At 37.2% G+C, this 20329-nt stretch overlaps 2 protein-coding genes across 2 annotated transcripts in view; one reads left to right on the top strand and one right to left on the bottom strand.

Annotated features, from left to right (window-relative positions):
- Positions 1–1078, top strand: part of LOC591551 (tRNA pseudouridine synthase A) — a 31120-nt gene extending 30042 nt beyond the window's left edge. Inside the window, exon 12 of the mRNA XM_030986196.1 lies at positions 470–1078. Coding sequence (XP_030842056.1) covers positions 470–739 — 270 coding nt within the window. The 3' untranslated portion in view covers positions 740–1078. The remainder of the gene's footprint in view (positions 1–469) is intronic.
- A 1031-nt stretch (positions 1079–2109) lies between these two features.
- Positions 2110–19318, bottom strand: LOC583553 (E3 ubiquitin-protein transferase MAEA). Its single transcript, XM_030986199.1, has 10 exons — positions 19230–19318; positions 16115–16192; positions 15307–15414; positions 14334–14537; positions 13677–13799; positions 12456–12632; positions 11373–11506; positions 9531–9655; positions 7555–7619; positions 2110–6326 (listed from the first exon to the last, which is right to left on the bottom strand). Exons 1-10 carry the CDS (start codon positions 19266–19268, stop codon positions 6225–6227), a joined length of 1155 nt encoding a protein of 384 aa, XP_030842059.1. The 5' UTR covers positions 19269–19318; the 3' UTR covers positions 2110–6224.
- Between the last annotated feature and the right edge of the window lie 1011 nt (positions 19319–20329).

Genomic DNA, 20329 nt, shown 5'->3' with positions numbered 1-20329 from the left:
TTTGATCTTTATTTTATGAGTGTCGAGGAAGAGATTACATGCCCTCCGCTCCCACCCTATGTTTTCACAGGTAATTAAAGTTCTCTGCATCTTTCTACGGGTTCAGCAGTCACATTTGGTGCTTCGAAGTATGTGCGCATGCGCGAAGGCGGGATCTCATGTAATCTCTTCCTCGACACTCATAAAATAAAGATCAAACTTCAAACGGTAAGTTCTCGTTTAATCTTTCTATTATTAGTTATTATTTTTATTTTTTAGGGGGGCGGGGGTAAGGATGGTCAACAATGAATTGAATAATGCCATATTGATCAGCCATTGTTGCACGCTAAGAACAATAAATGAGAATGATAAACAGTTGCACACTTTAAAGCATTTAATTATCCCAATAGTACTTAAAATGACATTAAAGAGAACAACACTCCAGTTACATCCAGTCAGTTTAATTTTCTTGATTTCTCTATTTAACCAGAGCGAGTCATCATCATCTGACATCGAAGCATCAAAAACTGCTATGGAGTCAGCCATCCAGGCAGCACTGAAACAGCGAACAGAGCCTGCATCAGAACCTGAACCTCTCCAAGAAACCAAACAAACGAATAGCGAGCCGAGCAACGAGGAAACTGCAAGCCACACTGTACAGGAAGCTCTATCACCGTCGGACAAGCCTGAGCAGCAAGACAGGACAGAAACTGATTCAACAGACTCTCACAATGTCACTTCAAAGGAACAAGTGAATTGAAATGCTCACAATCCATTTTGCAAGAAATGTTGATATTATTCCAGCAGATTGAACACACTGACTTTAATCATTTGTAAGGACCTGGATGAGCATATTCTTACTGCTGAAGGGATGACAATGCAGAGGGAGACAGAGACAATCAGATTTTCCAAACTAATTGGTTTGGATTTGTTTTAATTTCGCTCATATTGTGCATGATTGACACAATGGAAATATTTTTACTAAAAGGCATTGATATTTACAGATTTTAATTGTTTTAATTTTAATTTATACATGCATTAGCACAATCATGCCCAAAGATTTTAAAGTTGCTCATGCGTAGGTACATAGAGGGCAGCACACGGATGCAGTGGCGTATGCAGGATTTTTTCAAGGGGGGGGTTTTAAAATCAGGTCCAAAATTTCGCAACGACTCAGGAAAATTTGAAAATCGCGCCGGCCAAAAAGTCGCTCGGGGGGGGGGGGGGGGGGGTAAGCGGACACTTTTTTTTTTTTTTTGGTCCCAAAAAAAATCAACACAAAAACAACTCACCCGACCGCTGAATAAGCGGGGGGGGGGGGGGGGGGGGGGGGGGGTAAGAGGAGACACTTTTTTTTTTTTTGGTCTCGAAATTTGACAATTTGACAATTTGCTCCGTCGGGGGGGGGGGGGTAAGGTCACCTTTCTTAGGTCAGCCATGGGGGTAATTTTTTTTTTTTTTTTTTTTTTTAAATAATTAAAAAAAAAAAAAAAATCCAAAGGGGGGGGGGGGGGGGGGGTTTTAGGGATTTTTTAGGTGGGTTTACACACATAAAAATACCAAAGGGGGGGGGGGGGGGTTAAACCCCCCAAACACCCCCTGCGTACGCGCCTGCACGGATGTATGCATGGGAGCGCAATACCGGTTGGCTCAGTGTTATGTAGTGATCGCCAAGTAGGGGCAGTGTAAAACTACTTCTTAAGTCACTTGAGTTTTTCCCCCACACTGTTCTTGTTTTCCAGTGATCCGTTAAAGCTTCCCAAAGCTAACTTGCCCAAACACAGCAGTGTAGAGACTGGGGCAGGCCCCCTGTACATGGATTCAGCTCAATGTTCCAGTACAACATAATGTCCCTTTCTTTTGTTTTCTAAAAAAAAAGAACCATTAAATGATAGCGATAACATAAATAATCTGTAGTCAGTCATGTGAAATTGTCATTACTTGATGAAACAATGGATAAAAGTCTGTTGGATGCAACAAATCGCATGGATTGCTCTTTGCTCACACAGACTGTATAATAAATGCAATCTTGCAAACTTTTGTCCTGCTCAGGATGTCACAACTCCAGCTACAAATTTGCAATACCCATAATTTGGAGGAGTGTGTCTACCAAACTTTGATTTAAAAAAAAAAAAGATCTAATATACAAGCAGTTTGTCAATTTTTGCAGATAATTGATTGCAGAGTGATCCTTAGCAAAATATCAACCAATTGCTAATTTATCCATGTTACAGAGCCCAGTTCTTCACTTTTGTCACCATGAGCTTTTCATGTAAAATGATTTCAGTGGTATTGGGGAAATAAGAACTATAGAGTTAGAAAATCATGACTATATATTTTAGCGATGTTGTAATGATGATCAATGAAAAGAAATGCCATTAGAATGCAACAAAACTCTTTGTTCACGATAAATACATGTACATGTATGTAACGTCTCCACATTATCTACTATTGATCTTTGGATCATGTACCTTGCTATATTTGCCAAACTACCAGTCCGACATTATTCAATATTATGAACATTGTGATCTGCATATGTTTTAATATTGGTACATGTTATAGGAAAATGTTGGATTTTACTGTCACAAGGGCTGTAATCAGTACACTTTCCTCTCTCTCCTTAGTATTGTCAGTGAATTATGTTTCTATTACAAATCTACAATCTAAAATTAAAAAGAGGCAAATAAAAAAAGAAGACACAAACTACCTGTTTGTTTTAAAATTAGCTTTTTATTAGTCAATTACATACAGTCAACAACTAAATTATTCATAGCCCTTGTAAATTTGACGGCTTTTTTGGTGTGTTTTTCGCAACTCAAAGAAAGATGAACTGGTTGAATTTGGGTCTTTGTTAATTTAATTGTTAACTGTATATGTCAGCAGTGTGAACATGACGTGAAACGGGAGGAAATAAAATATGCATTCATAGAGTATCAATCGAGGAATGGGCATAAAGGAACAACTAGCTAGCAATAATTACTACTAGTAACCTACATAACTTTAAACATATTTCAGAAAGGGGTGTCATGCATGCTATTCCCACATATTTTGTTTTGTTTTCAAGAATTGAATTCCCCCCCCCCTCCCTCTTGATACAGGGTTGTAAATCCTCTCCCTAATGCAGTCAAAGGGTCTTACACAGGCAAGCAATAAAAACTCATCATTTTATGTAGCTCCTCACCCCCACAACTCCATCTGTAGCATCACATAGATGTGTAATAAGGTATTAAACAAGGATCACAAATTAAACCCATACATTGTGCCGGTGGTTAATTTTATACCTGGCTGCTAAGAAAGCATAAATGCTTGTTAGTAAGCAACCAGGCGGCCGGCGGCTTTAGGTACTTTCCGAGGGACCTGGTAATGAGGATTAATGTCTTACCAAAGGGTACTAGTGCATCGACTTGCGTTTCGAACTGGGGTCACCGGATTACGAGACCACTGCTCTACCAACTGAGCTATCGCGCCTCCTACAACTTGAATCATTCCATAGTTGTTGTTTTTTAACTCTGTAACCAAAGAACAAGACTCGCGTCCAAATATATTCATCATGCTTCATGTCATTCTTAATCCAATATAAATTTCACATTCAGTAACATACAAGTTATACCCACATTGGTATACAAACTTTGAAGCAAACAAAGAACAAAACAAATACAAGCTTATATAAATTATTAGCAACTATAAAGCAACTGACTTTTGGTAAAAGAAGCTAGATACATTTACACTTTAAATATAGGAAACTGTAGGCAAGTATTAGCTACATGTAGCATTTGGTTCAAAGTATTGACAGTATCAAAACTGTTCAAACGACACCAGCTCAATACCTCTCCAAAATACATAATTTGCTGCCATGTCAAGCATTCCTATTCCTGCCTACCAAAGAAAAAAGAAGTGATGTTCTTTTTAAACAAACAATAAGCCAATCCGGAATACTATCTTTGGACTGGCAGATAGATAAAGGTCATTTGTACAAAACTGTGTAAGCCATCAAGACAAATTCTGGACACATGTCCATGAAGTTTATGTGATAATTGTTCATTTGTGCACCATCAGTACATTGTTCTAAAAATGTACCAAGTGCAACTTCTCCATGTTTAAAAGAGCTTTGGTTTGGTTTGGGGTTTTTTTTTTTTTTTGGAGGGGGGGGGGGCATTTTGTACATGTGCTATCTTCAAACTGGTCTAATTTGAGAAATGAGAACTAGGGCAAATTTTACTTTCTACCTCCAGTTAACACCTTAGAATAAATACAAAATAAATACACTGCAAAGCTTGCACACCATTACCAGCACTCTGGTAGGACTCAATCTTTTTGTTTCTGTTAAAGCATTCAGAATAAAATTTCAGCTAATGAAATTCTAGATAATTATAAGAGTCTTGGAACATGGTGTCTTAATCCAGCCAAAAATGCAGTTTTTCTGTACAATAGGTGTTTCGGTCGTCTCCTTTTTTTTAATAAAAAATTTATTGATTAAGGAACATTACACGAACAAAAGAAAAAAATCTCAGAATCTTTACATAATAATGCCCATGAAAAAAATAGAGAGAGTAATATGTGGGTGCTACATTTTATCTGAAATGCAAGGGTAATCCAACCATTGTAATACGTTCACTTGTATGAAAGCAGAAAAATATGAGAAACAGAATGAAAAAAGTTTGAAACAAATCAATAATTTGTAAGAAATGCTTATCTAACTTTTCTGTATCTGTGAACTCAATCTTCTTTTTTAATGGGTCTCTAACAGGGACTCTACTAAATTCTGTGCTGCACATTATGACAGTGCACTTCTGTCTCAAAAAGTTGCATACATCTGGGACCCATTTCACAAAGCCTTATTTCAATGACAAATGAAAAAAACCACTGACAAATCTGATGATAACCAATCAGAACCAAGGATTTATCTAGCTTATAACAAAAACTCATTTGTCACTGATGACAAGTTTTGTGGAATGGGGCCAAATGTGTACAAAATCAGGCAAATTGCTGTCATACACATCGCTGAGGCCAGATACTCCATAATTATCCCTTGTGGAATGCAACATACACAAAAGTGGAACACATTTCATGATCACCATCATGGTGATCTTACAATGAATGATGATGGTGGTGGATGGCAGCTTACACATGTATGTACTTTTATGTGAGCTTTGATTTAATACATTGCTATGTACATGTGAAGGAAGCACACAAAATTTTGATCATAAAATACTTATGACCATGTTATTCATTACATAATTACAAAAATTTGGCTGACAGCAGTTGCTCTTATATAGTTCAAGTTATACCGTAACGCAGTGCTTTGGGGGGCTCACATTCCTTGTCTAGTGTTAGGCCCTATTATAATATTTGACCTTCCTTGTTAGTTACTCCCCACCCCAAACTGCAAATGAGATCAGTGTTATCACTGTAACTGCACACAGAGTCAATGACATTTATATCATTTAGACACATATAAATATTTTATGTTAAATAAAATGAATAAAAATGTTATGAAAAAAAATAATTGTTACGTTATCATAGCAATAAGATATTATCTTGGAATTTTAACACTTTCATTACCCTTTAATCTTTCACTTTTGACCTCTTCGACTCAAAATCTAATCAGTTCATATTTGCATGCTCATACATACTTCATCCAAGTTTAGTTTAAATTGCTTAATAACTCTTGTTAACTTAATGCTGTTATGAGCCATTTTCTGGCATTTTAAAACATTTTTATGACCTTTGTCATTCTAAATCTAATCAGTTTATGCTTGCATACTTGGATGTACTTGCTCCAAGTTTGGTTAAAATCTGTGTAATGGTTCTGGAGTTATGAAAAGTGGGACAGACGGATGGACGGACAAACAACCCAAAACATAATGCCTCTGGCACCACCTTCGATGCAAAAACATACAAAATGAAGGTGTTCTTGCACTCCAATACAATGTAAGTAAATTATACACACATATCTCCTTATCAAAGTGGAGCATTGGTCATATAAATATTTAGCAGCCTGAATAGTCAGCACAATTCACTCTTAACCAACTCTGTGCTTATTCCAAGTTTCCAACAGAGATAATACTTTTCTCACATCATCTACCATACAATGTTTCCTCTCTCCTTGTGATATTGCAATAAAAATACCCATCTTTTTAAAACTTGTCAAGACTTTCACCAACAAAATGCAGCCTTGGCAATAATAAACTGGGAAAAAATAGCGACCTATCTATCTATTTGTAGCTGTCTGCCTGAAGCCTCTCTCACATGATAAATACTTTCTCTAGCTCGTCCATGGAGTATACTTTCTTCGTCTTGGGACATATAATTCGACCGTGGTTATCAGCAGCAAAGTTCAGTAGTGACTGTAGAGACAAAAAGAAAAAGATAGATATCTATGAGTGCTCAGAATGACAAAAATGTTAAAATTTAGGTTATGATGACAGTCAATTTGTTTTAGATGGGAGACAGGTATTGGACGTAATTGAACTTGTTTGGGGGGGGGGGGACATGTGAGAAATCTTACAAATTAAATATTAAGATTATCATCTTTAACCATAAAATCGATCGGACCGAAACGTTCTCTAGAAATCAATATCTACCTTTTAACTGAATAATTAATATTCTCTTAATTTACAAGTATATTTCATTTGGTTTAACCTAACAAGCCTGAACAGAGAGGCCCAGACATGTTGAAGTCCCATAATATTGGACTTCATAATCTGAAGCCTTAAAAATCCTTAAATGAAGGCTGGCAGGACCTTACTGATATCGGGCAATACACTGAAAATAAGCATCCCAGATATTTGTGACCCAGCGCCCCAAAACCACCCACAAATCAGCAGATGTGATTTTTCAGTTTAGGTCCGATGTGAAAAGGCAGATATTGTCAAAATTATGATACAGTCAAACCTGCTTTAGTGACCACCAGTCTACAAAGACCACATTTTTGTGTACTTCGAAAATTGTTTCTCATTGAAACATGTACTAAAGGAACCTGTCTACAAAGATCATCTGTCTACAAAGGCCACTTTTTGTTTTTTCCCTTGGGCGGTCGCTATATACAGGTTTGACTGTATATGTATCCATCAGAATTGAGTGTTCCTCCCCCTCTATAAGAATATAAATGAAGTCTAGTCCCCAAAAATGGTGCTTTTGAGGAAAGGTTAATTAACTAAAGTTTGGAGTCTATAGAAGCACTCTGACTCACAGGGTATTGTGCAGAGGGACAAAAGGAGGATTTTAAGCTCAATAGTCAAACAGAAGCAACAGGTGGCCTGTACTACAACTGAAGAAGAAGCTTCTACAAAGGGATAATCTGATTATCCTTGAACTCGGTGTACAAAAGATACTTGTACATGCCAATCATTATGTTCTAGTATCAATACAAAACCTCACTCTATTGAAGATTATACATGAGACAAGTAATCTGGGTCAAGAAGTACAGTAACACATCAATCTCTGCATGACCATTGAGCCATTGAGCTCTCACTGAAAATCAAACTGCAAGTTGGTGTTGCTTTTGTGATGGATGGTCACATTTCGATACTAGGTTCCATGTATGTACATATTTAACTTTCTAAAACATCATACCTTTTCGCCATACACATAGCCATTGGGTAGCATCATGGGTGGGTTGTGCTCATTCATCACATGACCTGTAAACATCCATTAGAACAAAATACATCATCTCCAGTGACAATATAATGGTTTGCAGTGTTTACAAAAACACATTTTAAATTGCCTGGGGTTTATTTCTAGTTAAAAACAAGATTTAAATACAACCCATATATAGACATGTGTTATAAATTTGTTTGAAATTTGTTTTCAATACCTCGGCATGACATTTGTCTGGTGTTGTTATATTGACAAATTTATACTGATTATATTCAGTACACCAGATTTTCCTGTATCAGTATGATACTATTATCAAGGATATCATTCTGACTCACACAGCTCATATTCGTAAATAACATGGACAAAACCAAAAATATTTTTGAAATAGCACCTACAAACGTGTTGATTAAGAATCATAAAGCAAAATTAACATCAAATACAGCTGAAAATAGAAGTCACTTCTGCAGAAATGAGAGATTTTTTTCCTACTCATAATTATGAGAAATAACATTCAGAATATAATATGAGCAACAACATTACTAAAAAAACATTAACAACAGTTCAGTCCTTAAGGCGACGTTTGAAATTAGAATCCGGTTCCATTCTTGTTGACGCCCCCTTCATTTCTCAAGCGTACCAAAGGTCTGTGTTCATTCTTTTGCACATACAAACATGACACTATTTGTTCTTAGATGAGATTTAAACCAAAAAAATCCTTTGTCATCCTTGTTATTATTTCAGGGTGTTTCAATTTCCTGTCATTTCTTACTTTTGTGGTTCAACTATGTTTGTAATTTTGTCTATACATTTGTTCCATTGGGGGGTCGTTTCTTGAATCTCCTTCATAAAACTACCCCCCAGGGATCAATTACAGCGGATATCTCTATTCAAAGACGATTTTTGTTTCCTTTTCCACCTTTGACAAAAGAAGCATTCCTCTCTCTCTCTCTCTCTCTATCTTTGACAATTACAACATTAATGAGTCTCCAATGACTCCTTTCTCATTCCCATTACCAAGCCAGTCAAAAAAATGAATTAAGAAGGCAAGGCTTCTACATTTCAACATAGACAATATGATGTGGTTTATTTGATGTATTGCGGTTTGCACATTGGGCAATACCTCTTGACTTGTGAAGGGGATTTCCCCTTTTTTGTTCTTTCATCATCTCATTTATAGGTCTTTAAAGATTCCTTTGTTATTCTCATCACCAAGCCAATGAATATAATGAATTTAGAAGGCAAGACGACCCAAGAGTCAACGCTTTTTGAGACAATATGATGTGGTTTATTTGATGTATTGCGGTTTGCACATTGTGCAATGCATCTTGACTTGCAGTTGACTTGTGAAGGGGATGTCCCCTTTTTGTTCGTTCATCATCTCTTGAAAACACTAAAATACTTCCTCTTTCATTTTCTCATTCGTTATTTTTCAATCAATTCTTCAATTTTTGTTTGTAACGTCATCTAGTCATTAATCAATCTTACTGAACTATCTCATTAAGATGATATGAATGAACAATGCAATAAATGTACTTTAGTGTTCCTTGCTCCACATAATGTAACTTGAAATTGGGACCCCCCCCCCCCCTCCCACTGCTAAGGCAGTAACTCTTACTGCTCATTCTACTACTACTACTACATCTTCTACATTTTAATATATTTAAAGTCTGTCTGCACAAGTTTGGCCAGGATGGATTAGACCACCCTGCTGGTCACTGGCAGGTGGTTATCTCATCAAATCTGATCTCAATTAACATCAGAAAAAGGGGACCATGGGGGATCAACAGTCACTTGTTAGGCATTGTTGGCTATATAGAGGGCGCAAGTAGCTACAAGTAGTGCAGACAGTTTATAACTAAAGTATATTTCTGATAAAGATAAAAGACAGAACAAGAGAGTGATAAAGAGATAGGAAAGGAAAAAATAACTTTAGAAGCACCGATCTGCCATACCTGATAATGAGCATACTAGTCTTGACTGAGCACAGTGGGCAAATGGCAAGCTCTTGGCCAGTTCATTCAGGTTCTTGCTACACGCAGGGCAATCTGCATTCTTAGAATGCTCAGTGTAGCATTGTCTAAACATCACTGTAGTCAAGGAAAACATCCCTCTCTTAAAGGGCAATCTAGCCTTTGTAATACGTTCATTTGTATGAAAGCAGAAAGTGATAAACAGGTTTGTGACAGTTTGAAGGGAATGAAATCATCCTTTCACAGCATTTGCGCACATTTTGCAATTTTGCTCAATGACTTGATGCAGAGCTAAAAAAAAAAGAACAAAACAAGAACAAATGCATGGGCAGACAGAGCAATTGTTTCTGCATGTAATATTGTACTGTTACCTTACACCATTAGGTGCTAGTGTTTTTTAAAGGATAATAAACTGTGAAATCCTAAAATTGGCATTAGAATCAGTTCAAAATTACTGTTTCTCCATGCAAATCATAATTGTTTTCCTTCTTTTTAACACCACAAGAAAACTATATCAAACATTTGAATGGTTAATAATCATAGATCATTAAGGTAAAAAAAATATATATACATCTAGAAGGCCTACTCCAGCTTCTGTGCACACTTCATCTTATGTTAGTGTGTCTACCACACTACATTTAGTCTACTTGCAAGTCACCTTTTACATTTGTTTACAGAGCAATTCAGGTATTTCACCTTGCAATATCTCACGACAAGAAATATCTGATTCTGCTTTTCTGAACACAGGATATCAGCATTACAGCCTTAACATACATAATAAATATATACATTTGCCAATGGTCCCCTTAAAGTAGATATTCATTGATTTTAAAAACTAACTTTATTTTCATTATTGCAAAGTTGAAACTTTGATTCGACAAGGTTATCAAAATTCCATGCTTGGAAACATTCGAAGTACTGATTATCATAAATTACAAAACGCTTAATTACAGCCCCGGCATAGCACCTGAAGAGCTCTCCGAACGCTGCTGAGATGTGTGAGATCACAGTATGGACATGACTTGCACAAGCAGACGATGTCCCATGACATCTCACATATTTTCAGTGCCTGTGTTTTCATCTTCTCTCGAGTTCTTTCTCTTACTTCACTACCGTCAGGCTAAATGTATAATCTATTGCCTCACTCTAAACCCCGCGCATGGCTTTATTTTGATGAAAAATGCAGCGATACAAAAATAAAGGAATCTGTCGCTTGTAAACAAAATAAGACGCCATTGTATATTCAGCTGCACACACCGGGATATGTTCGGCGTTTCAAGAGGGAACAAATGCCGTCCTTAATATCATTCCGGGGGGGTTTCAATTTGAAAGTCTGGTTTCTTTGATTGTTAATTAACCCCTATCCTGAATATTTACAAGCAAAAGATTTTAGTTATCAGAATCAGGTCATATCCCCTTTTGAATGGTTTGACATGCCATTACATTTATATACACTAAAATCATTATAATTTGAGAAATAATAGCTTTGCAATTATGTTTATTCTCTATGGGATGTCGTCTGCTTGGGCAGTGTTGGTCCATATAGTGACGTCATTAAAACATCGTTATTTTTCCGGCGAATCTCTCGTAGATCCCAGCTGCTATGGAGGTGGTTGTATTTGTATTTTTATAAATCACCCGATATGTAGTTAACCTAAAACTTGTACGATGGTCATCTGTTAGCTTACCAGTTTCTAGTGATACATTAGTTGAAATATTTGTGATCTTCTTTGAATTTCACCTTTAAGCAACACTCTGACAGGCCGAATAGAGGACAAACCTTGATCCTATAATCAATAGGTTAATAGTAGTTAGAAAGGATACGGTGTCTTCATAGCTGCTAGACCAGCCTCTAGTGTCAGTGTTAGTACTGGTGTCGTGTTGAACTGGAAGAGCTTATAGTTCTCCTCACGGAACTGACCAACCAGTTTTTGCCATCGTAGATCGTCAAACAGTTCCTGTGTAATTAGGTAGATATCAAAGGGTAATCATCAAATGCATGGTTTATGAAAAAATAAAAAATGAATTATAAGGATCACGGTACCAGAACAGGGGTTTCTGTATGTTGGATAGTAGTTAATTACACTTATTTGCACATGTATCTAGAAATGATGAATACAGACCCCTTTGCCATGCATTTATCAAACTGCAGGTAGATGTAAATTGAAATGTAAATTGAAAAGCAAATTGAAATGCAAATGTTGGTTGCAAAAAGAGGGGAAACAATCTGGATTGTGGTTTACCAATACTTCTATGAATGGTGAAGCAGAAATAGCAGGGTACTAAAAGCCGTCAAGGGCAAGAAGAATCAAATCAGCTCTGAATCTGGGCAGATATTGCCAGAATCACAGGAGTTCTTTCTTATTTGCTTGTTAAGTACAAGTTAGCCCAATGTTTCACCTTATATTCTATGGCATCAATTACCGTGCAATATTTCTGATTACTCATTCATAGCATAATGGCTGATAATGTCCCGCCGTGTAACTCACTTCTAACTCTTCTATTAAAAAAATTCGTTCACTGTTTTCTTGACTTGCCAAATAAATAATGAATAAATCATCTTGTTTTATATAAATTAAATTCATACAATTTTGAGTTCTTATATAAAAGCACTTCAAGAGGACTTGCCTCAGCACTATTCTGAATTGTTATGATGCAGTAAATAGCTGGTTTAAACTAGCCAAAAACAACAACAAAAACAATAAAGCAAACAAACAAAACATCACAACAACTTCCTGAAATCTTATGCAAGGAAGAGCAAGAACAGATATGTCGTGGGACTATTTCTTCCATTATTCCAAGATACTAGCACAATTTCCTGCTCTTTGGTCTCACATCACCCAGTCGTTCCATAAATCTTTTACTTGTATTCTATATGAGATCCACACTCCTGACATTTTTACTCACTTTGTATTCTGATATGTTTGGATTGGATGGGAATGCCAGAAGAACCATGATCTTCTTGATCTGTTCCCCGTCCAGAGAACCAAAATACTTCCTTGCATGCCTGACTGCCTCCACACGGAACTCACATCGTATCAACTCAATGAACTCCTGCGTCCGTAGGTTGACCTCTAATGTGCTCTACAAGAGAAATAGATGGAATAAAAAATGAATAACTAGATAGATCTTTGACTTTTACAAACCAAAACCGAAGGAAATTTTAAAATTCAAGTTTGATTGTAATTCATTTACAGGTTCTCAGAATATCGTGATTACAAGCTATTTTTCATAAACATGTATGACCCTTTGATCTTTGACCTGATGACCCTAAAATCTAATCAGTTCATAAGCTCTGCAAGATACTATATGACCCAAGTTTGGTGGGAATCCATCAATCGGTTCTTCAAATAACGTGATCATGAGAACGGGGCGTACAGACGGACGTCTTGAAGTACGGACACCCCCAACAAAATAATGCCCAAAATGGGGGTATTCAGTGGATCCTCGTTATAAACACTGTTATAAAAACTCTCTTAACATAATAATCACGTAGGTCACAGTTTATTGTATTCCATTTGTATTTGAAGCCCTAAGGTGACAAGATTTCAATCTATTTACAAGGAGTACAGAGTACTCTCTGTATCTGATCAAAAAATGGGGGTCTGGCTGCTAGACTATATTGAGGTCTTATCAGTAGACTATATATCAAACATTCACAGCTTTGTATGTTATCTCCTCCTTCACATAAAGCAGGACTGCACTACTTGTAGCTACTTGCGCCCTCTATACAGCCAACAATGCCTAAGCCGTACCCGTTGATCCCCCATGGTCCCCTTTTTCTTATGTTAATTGAGAGCTGATTTGATGAGATAATCACCTGCCAGGGACCACACAAGGAGGTCTAATCCCTCCTGGCCAAACTAGTGCAGATAGGCTTTAAGCATACATTTCTGTTGAATCAATGCTCCACGTGAGGGTATAACCAAAGTTTTGCTCCCCACCTCAGGTGGTTCATCAAAGCAACACAAATAAGAGTAACTTTTATGGCAACAATTGTATCACTATCAGTTTGATAAACCACACATTTTTGCATGATAGCTAAATTGCAAGTTATAATCAATGCCTGATACAATAGGTTCAGAAGCAAAATGAAATACATGTGTAACCATGATAATAAAATGTTACCTTTATTCTTCTAAGCTTGGTCTTGTTATTGTGACACCATTGTAAACACGGAGCTGTTTCCCTTCTGATAAGAGACTCTTCAACTTCTTTGGAAACTAGGAACAGGTCTATATTTGTCAGTTCCTGGAAAGAGAAAGGACACATATCAGATAAAAAAAAATAATGCGCACAATCGAAAGGTTAAGGGTCAAATCCCAGCATCCTTTGGCAAGACATTAATCCATAGTTTCCCCTTTCTCCTCTCCATCCACTTTGGATAAGGATGTGCTTTGGTCAACTATGTGCTTTTCAATTTTATTCCATTACACTGACAAACCCACACATGACAGCTTAGCTCTTAGTTAAAACAAAGAATAAATATATATAACTTCTTTGAATTATTAACTGAAAAAATAGATTACCGGTACAAAAGTATTTTCTTGTAATACAGTCAAACCTGTCTATAGCGACCGCCCAAGGGAAACACAAAAAGTGGTCTTTGTAGACAGGTTCCTTTCGTACATGTTTCAATGAGAAACCACTTTCAAGGGAAATTTAAAATTTGGTCTTTGTAGACAGGTGATCACTAAAGCAGGCTTGACTGTAGTATGATGTGTAATTTTGTCAGTACAACAGTCTGTTAATATACATGGTAGCTTAAAGCGTTTGTTAATGTACCTCGATTTGAGAATGGCGTGCTAGCTTGACAGCTGTCTCGTAGTAACCCGCCCTCAGGAAGTATTCAACCAGCATTCGGTCTATCCTCTTCTTCTTCCACTGCGAGAGGGCACTACCCGTTGTGGTATCGTGCTCCTTAAGGTGCGCAAGGCGTTTCTTACAGGCCTGGGCACTCTCTTCCTCCAGTGCTATCGCCTCTGCAGCCTGTACGTCAACAAAGACAAAAAGGGCATTAAAGACTACTCATACTAGAGTTGATGGTACTAGTCAGCACAAAATACCATTTATCTATAATTTGGATTTATCACCAAAAAATTAACCAAAGACATTTATGCATCCTGAAATAATCAGATTGAACATATATTACAGTTACTAATATTTGAAATGTTAGCTGGTTTATCTAATTCATGGCTGCATATTGAAATATAGAAAATATAGAATTTGTTTCAAATGAGTGCCAACGTAAATGCCACACCTGTAATGTAGAGATAGCAGATGTAATAGACATCATTGAAGATCCTCATCATTCAAGGTTTACTTTGTTTCTGATGAGTTTTCTATCAAGGCATTACATTTACATGTACAAGTACATCCTCCTCAGTAACTCAATATATGCGTCATGTTTGTTGGCCGGGTGCCCAAGGGCCCCTGGGGACAGGGTGGATGCCACTTGTTATGCAGTTTACAACTGATTTATCCATACTCATTGTAAATTTTTTTTTTTTTTTTTTTTTTCATAACTCAAGAATGAAAGGTGGACTGGTTGTATTAGGGCCTTACATGTAGTTGAATGATTATAGATGTAAGCTTTAACATGTCAGATTCTCGAGAAACATAAATCGGGGTGAATCAATTTTTTCACATACTTCACATTTTGCACAAAACTGTGTAAGAGTATGAATAATTTAGTTGATAACTGTATACACCCTTCTGTATAATACTCTTCTCGATGTCATATTTTTGAATACTTTACCTTTCTCTTTAGTACTGTCAGCTTGTCCACAACCGAATCAAGAAGGGTGACTACAACCCCAACAGTAGGTTCCTTGCCATCTAGACATTTCTCCAGATCATTAGTAACCTGTAATAAACCAGGTTCAAGAATGTAGCCAACGGCAAACCTGTATTCAAGTCATGTGTTTATGCTTAAATTGTTTTTCATCGCACCCGGCTATGTCATTTGTGTGCAGCACTATGAAGAAAACATGTAAAGTTGCACATGTTAAGTTGAGAAAACAATATATAAGAACGATAATATTCATATCTGTGATGCACATTTTTCACATGCATTAAAATTACAATATATGTCTAAAGGTTTGTTCAGATATGACTTGGTTTAAGCAGAGGCATTGTTTTCTAAACGTACCAATGAAAGGCAACTGCATGCAACATAGATCCTATGTAAATTTATTGAGCTCCAATTCAGAAATGTAAAGCATCTTTTTTCTTCTTCTTCTTCTTCCTTTTGAGAACAGACCTCTTTACAGAGTATTATCGGACTATACTGGGGGTGTGTGCAGGTGGACCACTATTTTTTTAATGCATCAGTTTACCAAATCATATCTGAACAGGCTTAAATCCTTAAAATGCAACTTGTAAGTTTGCAAGAGAAAACTTGTAAGTTTGCAAGACGACAGATTATCTTCATCTCTTTTTGCCATTAACCCTGAGTGTTTAAAACCTATTTCAATGTATACAAAATATGAAAGAATATCCCTCTGACAAGCCTCCTTATCTACTCAATAGTTCTCCTGCATGTATCCAGGGATTTCCTTTCTAACCTGCATAACATGTGCCACCTCTCTATCGATGACCTTCTGACAGTTCCGGAAGTTCTTGTTGAGGTTCTCATATGGAACCTGTTAAGGAGTCAATGCAGAGAATAAATGTTTAAGGAAGAAAAACAAAAATTAAACACAAAAAGAAGATGAAGCACTGCACAACTCAATATCCTATGTGTACACATGTACACTGTATATGTGTACATTATATGTGTACCTTATATGTACGTACATAATGTATGTACATTATATGTATCGACAAGTGAAGAAGTAACAATGAAAAAACTTGCAGCGCTAAGCATAACAGGTTAAGCCTCCATTTAAAAAAATATATATTTGAGTTGTAGTGGACTTCATGATGTTTTTGTCATTTCACATTCCTGTACATGATTGTGATAGCCAGATGGATTTTATGTTTTCCTTGAGTACCCAATAAAAAAATATTTAAAAAATGAAAAAAGAAAAATATAAAAATATAAAAAATGAAAAAAACATGGGAAATAAAAAAATACATGTATTCAAATTATCGACGATAAGCCTTTGACAAGTAACCCTTATAATTTTCAGCTCATAGCCAAAATTTCATATATCATGAATCCCCTAGACCCCTACGGTTGTTTCATCGTTTCTTCTTCACTTGTCTATATTTTGTCAACTGTGCAGGACTATTTTTACATGCTTCATGCAATGTGTACCGGTAAGACACTTAAATTGTAAAAGTTGTGGTTTCTATTTTTTCTTATTTGTGTCTCTGATTTTCTGCTTTTAATACAAAAAGAATTTGGACTAGATTTACAATCGGCAGATCCCCAATTCCAATTCAGACATGCATGTTGGAGAAGATTAACGTGGCATACTGCTGTAATGTTCAGGTATAGTCCATGCCAAATGCAACTCATACATGAATACTTGTCTTGATGTGCAGCACAGTATACTTCCTTTCATCAAATCATGTTGCACAATCTGTCTGGCCACAAAACATCTGTTTTCTTCACAAATTCCTTTTTTATCCTTTTTTTGTTGTTGTTGCTTGATTCCTAAACCGCAGAGCCTTATTAAGTTATGAAATTATTAAAAATCGTCCTCAACACCAATGCAGTGTTTCTATTTCACTTGAAAACAAATTCCTTTCAATTCAATTCGCAATTCCTGCAACGTTATCATTGTAATGATTGTAATCCAAGCTTGTAAAGTGGATGTAGGCTTAATGAATAATACTCTCTGCTCTCACTAACTGTGCTGCAGCAATCCTACAGACCCTTAATTTAAAGAGAACTAACCCCAAAGAATAAGTGTAGGTATTCTGAAAAACAAGATGAATTTCTGCCTTTTATTGGACAATAAATCTTACAAACATGTAGTCTACAAGAGATATTATAATGAAGATTTCTTGGAATGATTTAATGCCTTTTAGCATGAAATGGGCACAGCCATTTTCTTGAAAATGTGACGTGGAGTTTACATGTAAGAATATCATGCGCCAAGCTTTTTTATAGGCCTAGAGTAAAGGAGGGGGTAATCGACCATCACCAGTTTTCGGCCGGGCCGTTGGATGCATGGTAAAATTCCTTTAAAATACATCGCATAATATCACATATCCCACACATACCATACCATGCCAGAGTCACTGAAGAACCACATTTGCAATGGAAAATATATCCTAAAATATCACATTTTAGCGATGTAATCGGCAGTCCCGCTACCCGAATCTGAAAAATCAAGTATCTTACGCGTGCCTGTAAAAAATATGGGTACCATAAAATGAGCTTTATTTCAACTATTTTTCAGATTTAGAACCTGATTTTGTGTGAGTCGCAGGCTCAAAAGTATCTCATCGCATGTATTAAATCAATGCAGCCGGACACCGCAATGCACACACGATATCTCTGTCTAATTCAGATTCCAATTTCCGATCACTGCAGCTGCAGAACTAGTTTTCAGCATGGCGAGCTCTGGGGAGCTCTGGCGTGGGATACCTGCTCCGCCTGCTAGTGCTATACAGTGGCGGATCCAGGGGGGGGCCGGGGGGGCCCGGCCCCCCCCCCCCCCTTGAGAAAAAAATCATGTAAAATCACGTGATTTTTACCTTTTTTGGGGGTTGGGCCCCCCCCCCCCCCTGGCGCTCAAGGGGGGGGGGGGGTGCAAATTGAAATTTTTTTAAGAATCAAAAAAAAAAAAATGTGCTCACTACCCCCCCCCCCCCCCCCCCCCCCCCCCCCCCCCCCCCCTGAGCGAATTTTTGGCCGGCGCGTTTTTCAAATTTTCGGGAGCAAAAAAAAAAAAAAAGTTGGGCCCACTCCCCTAAGAAATCCTGGATCCGCGCCTGGTGCTATAGATCAGCATGGAAATGCACGGCGCGCACGCGCGCTTCCTATTGACTTTGTACATGCGACCGAAAACTGGTTCACTATGCCGATAACTGCCTCCGAAACAGTGAAAATTGAAATGAATATTATCATGGCAATTCGTGATTTCTTTCTGGGATTCGTTTTTTGTTTAAATAATAATATTTGCTTCATGATTTGAACAAGAAATGATAATAAATAGGAAGTAAAGAGTCCAAAAAATAGGATTTTGTCTTAAGTGGCCGAAAACCCCCTCCTTAATTTACTCAACCAGGGTGAAGCCTAACTGTTAGGTCAGGGAGATTTTTTCAATTCAATAACAAAACCTGCTTTAGCCTACTTTTCAATTATGAGGGAAAATCATAGCCGAGAAAGTAAAGTACATGTTCTGCAATTCTAGATCTTTATCTGTCAGGAGCTGGCATTTCTTGCAGAATCCAAACAAAATGTTTGATCTTTCGAAAATATCTGGTTGTGCCTCCTATTCCTAATCTTACCATTTTGTTTACGTGCGTCTCTGTGGGGGTCGATATAGGGGGATCGATGGGTGTGTTTACAAATTGATCCACAACACTAAAGAGTGCATACAGTGCAAGTGGAGTCCACAGTACCTCAACCGCCCTCAATACGCACTGCATATTTTCAACTAAAAATCATTACATTTGTACTATGAAAGTCATCAATAGCAATACCTAAATTTGTAAACATGCCTTTAGGCTCATTCCCTGCATTGAAATCTACATACGAACAGATATAATGAGTTTAAATACCTTCAATGTTGCGTGTTCCAGGGTACAAATGTCAGCCATTTTTCTCCGAGTTAGTTTGTTTTGCGCCCTCTATTATCGACCGTATATACCGCCGCGGCGGCCTCTCTGCCGAGCTGCGTTGCCATTGTTCGGCTTCCAACTAATACTTTTGATTAAAGTTTTTTTTAATAAGCTACACGAATGTGATCGCCAACCTACCGATCTTTATTGGATATGTAATTATTTTCATACATAATTTGTACTTCACTTACCTACTGGTATTGACATTGTACTGATTTTGGTGAGCGTTAGCCAGTCAATTTTGTGTAATATAAATTCGGCATTTAGAGACGCTATGCGTCATTCTCCAGACTCCAGAGTAAAAAGTAGCGTTGTTGTCTTGTTTAACCCGTAACGGATTCTTCGTTTACCCTAATACTAGCACCTCATAGGTTTATTTGTGACATTTATTCTTAGGATATTACATTTAACTGTAAAACTTGTCAATTGTGCTTGCTAGCTTGGCCCATTCGCAGATTCCACGCTACACACCAGCGAAGGGAAGTTCTCGATTAATTCCAATAAAACCATTTTTTCTCCCTCACTCTTTCACCGTGCACTGATAGGCAACCCTTCGTTAAAAAGTTGGTCTAAGTGGAAGCAAACATATCCGGGGGATTCCAGTAATCGAACAAATAAGAAAGTAATGAAAATTGACATTCGGGATAAATAACTTTCCCCTTGTCAAGTTCGTCCTGATGTGTAATGCGTAGGCCCTACAAGGAGAACTATAAAAGGTGTCTACACAAAATAAAAGAATAACATTTTCTCACTTATCGATCATGGCAAAGCCATATCAAAATGGCTATGCCATCATGAGTTACAAAATATATATAATGGCATATGTTCTTTACTTGCTTAACATGCGGGGGGTTATACTTTTACTCAGTCGAAATCCGGAAGTACGCGTTTAAGGGTATTTTCCTTGATCCTGACTCCGAATTGAAAACTGGTCGGGAAGCCGATTGTCGTTACGTTAGCTTGCTAATGTAAAAACACATTAAGCTCGAATGTCAATATTCATGACTTTCTTCTTTGTTCGATTTCAGAACCCCCCCCCC

This window comes from Strongylocentrotus purpuratus, unplaced genomic scaffold (genome assembly GCF_000002235.5).
Source record: "Strongylocentrotus purpuratus isolate Spur 01 unplaced genomic scaffold, Spur_5.0 spur5_scaffold_15, whole genome shotgun sequence".
NCBI classification, from domain to species: domain Eukaryota; kingdom Metazoa; phylum Echinodermata; class Echinoidea; order Camarodonta; family Strongylocentrotidae; genus Strongylocentrotus; species Strongylocentrotus purpuratus.
Note: the sequence above shows the minus strand (reverse complement) of the source record. Positions and strands in the feature narration are given on the sequence as shown.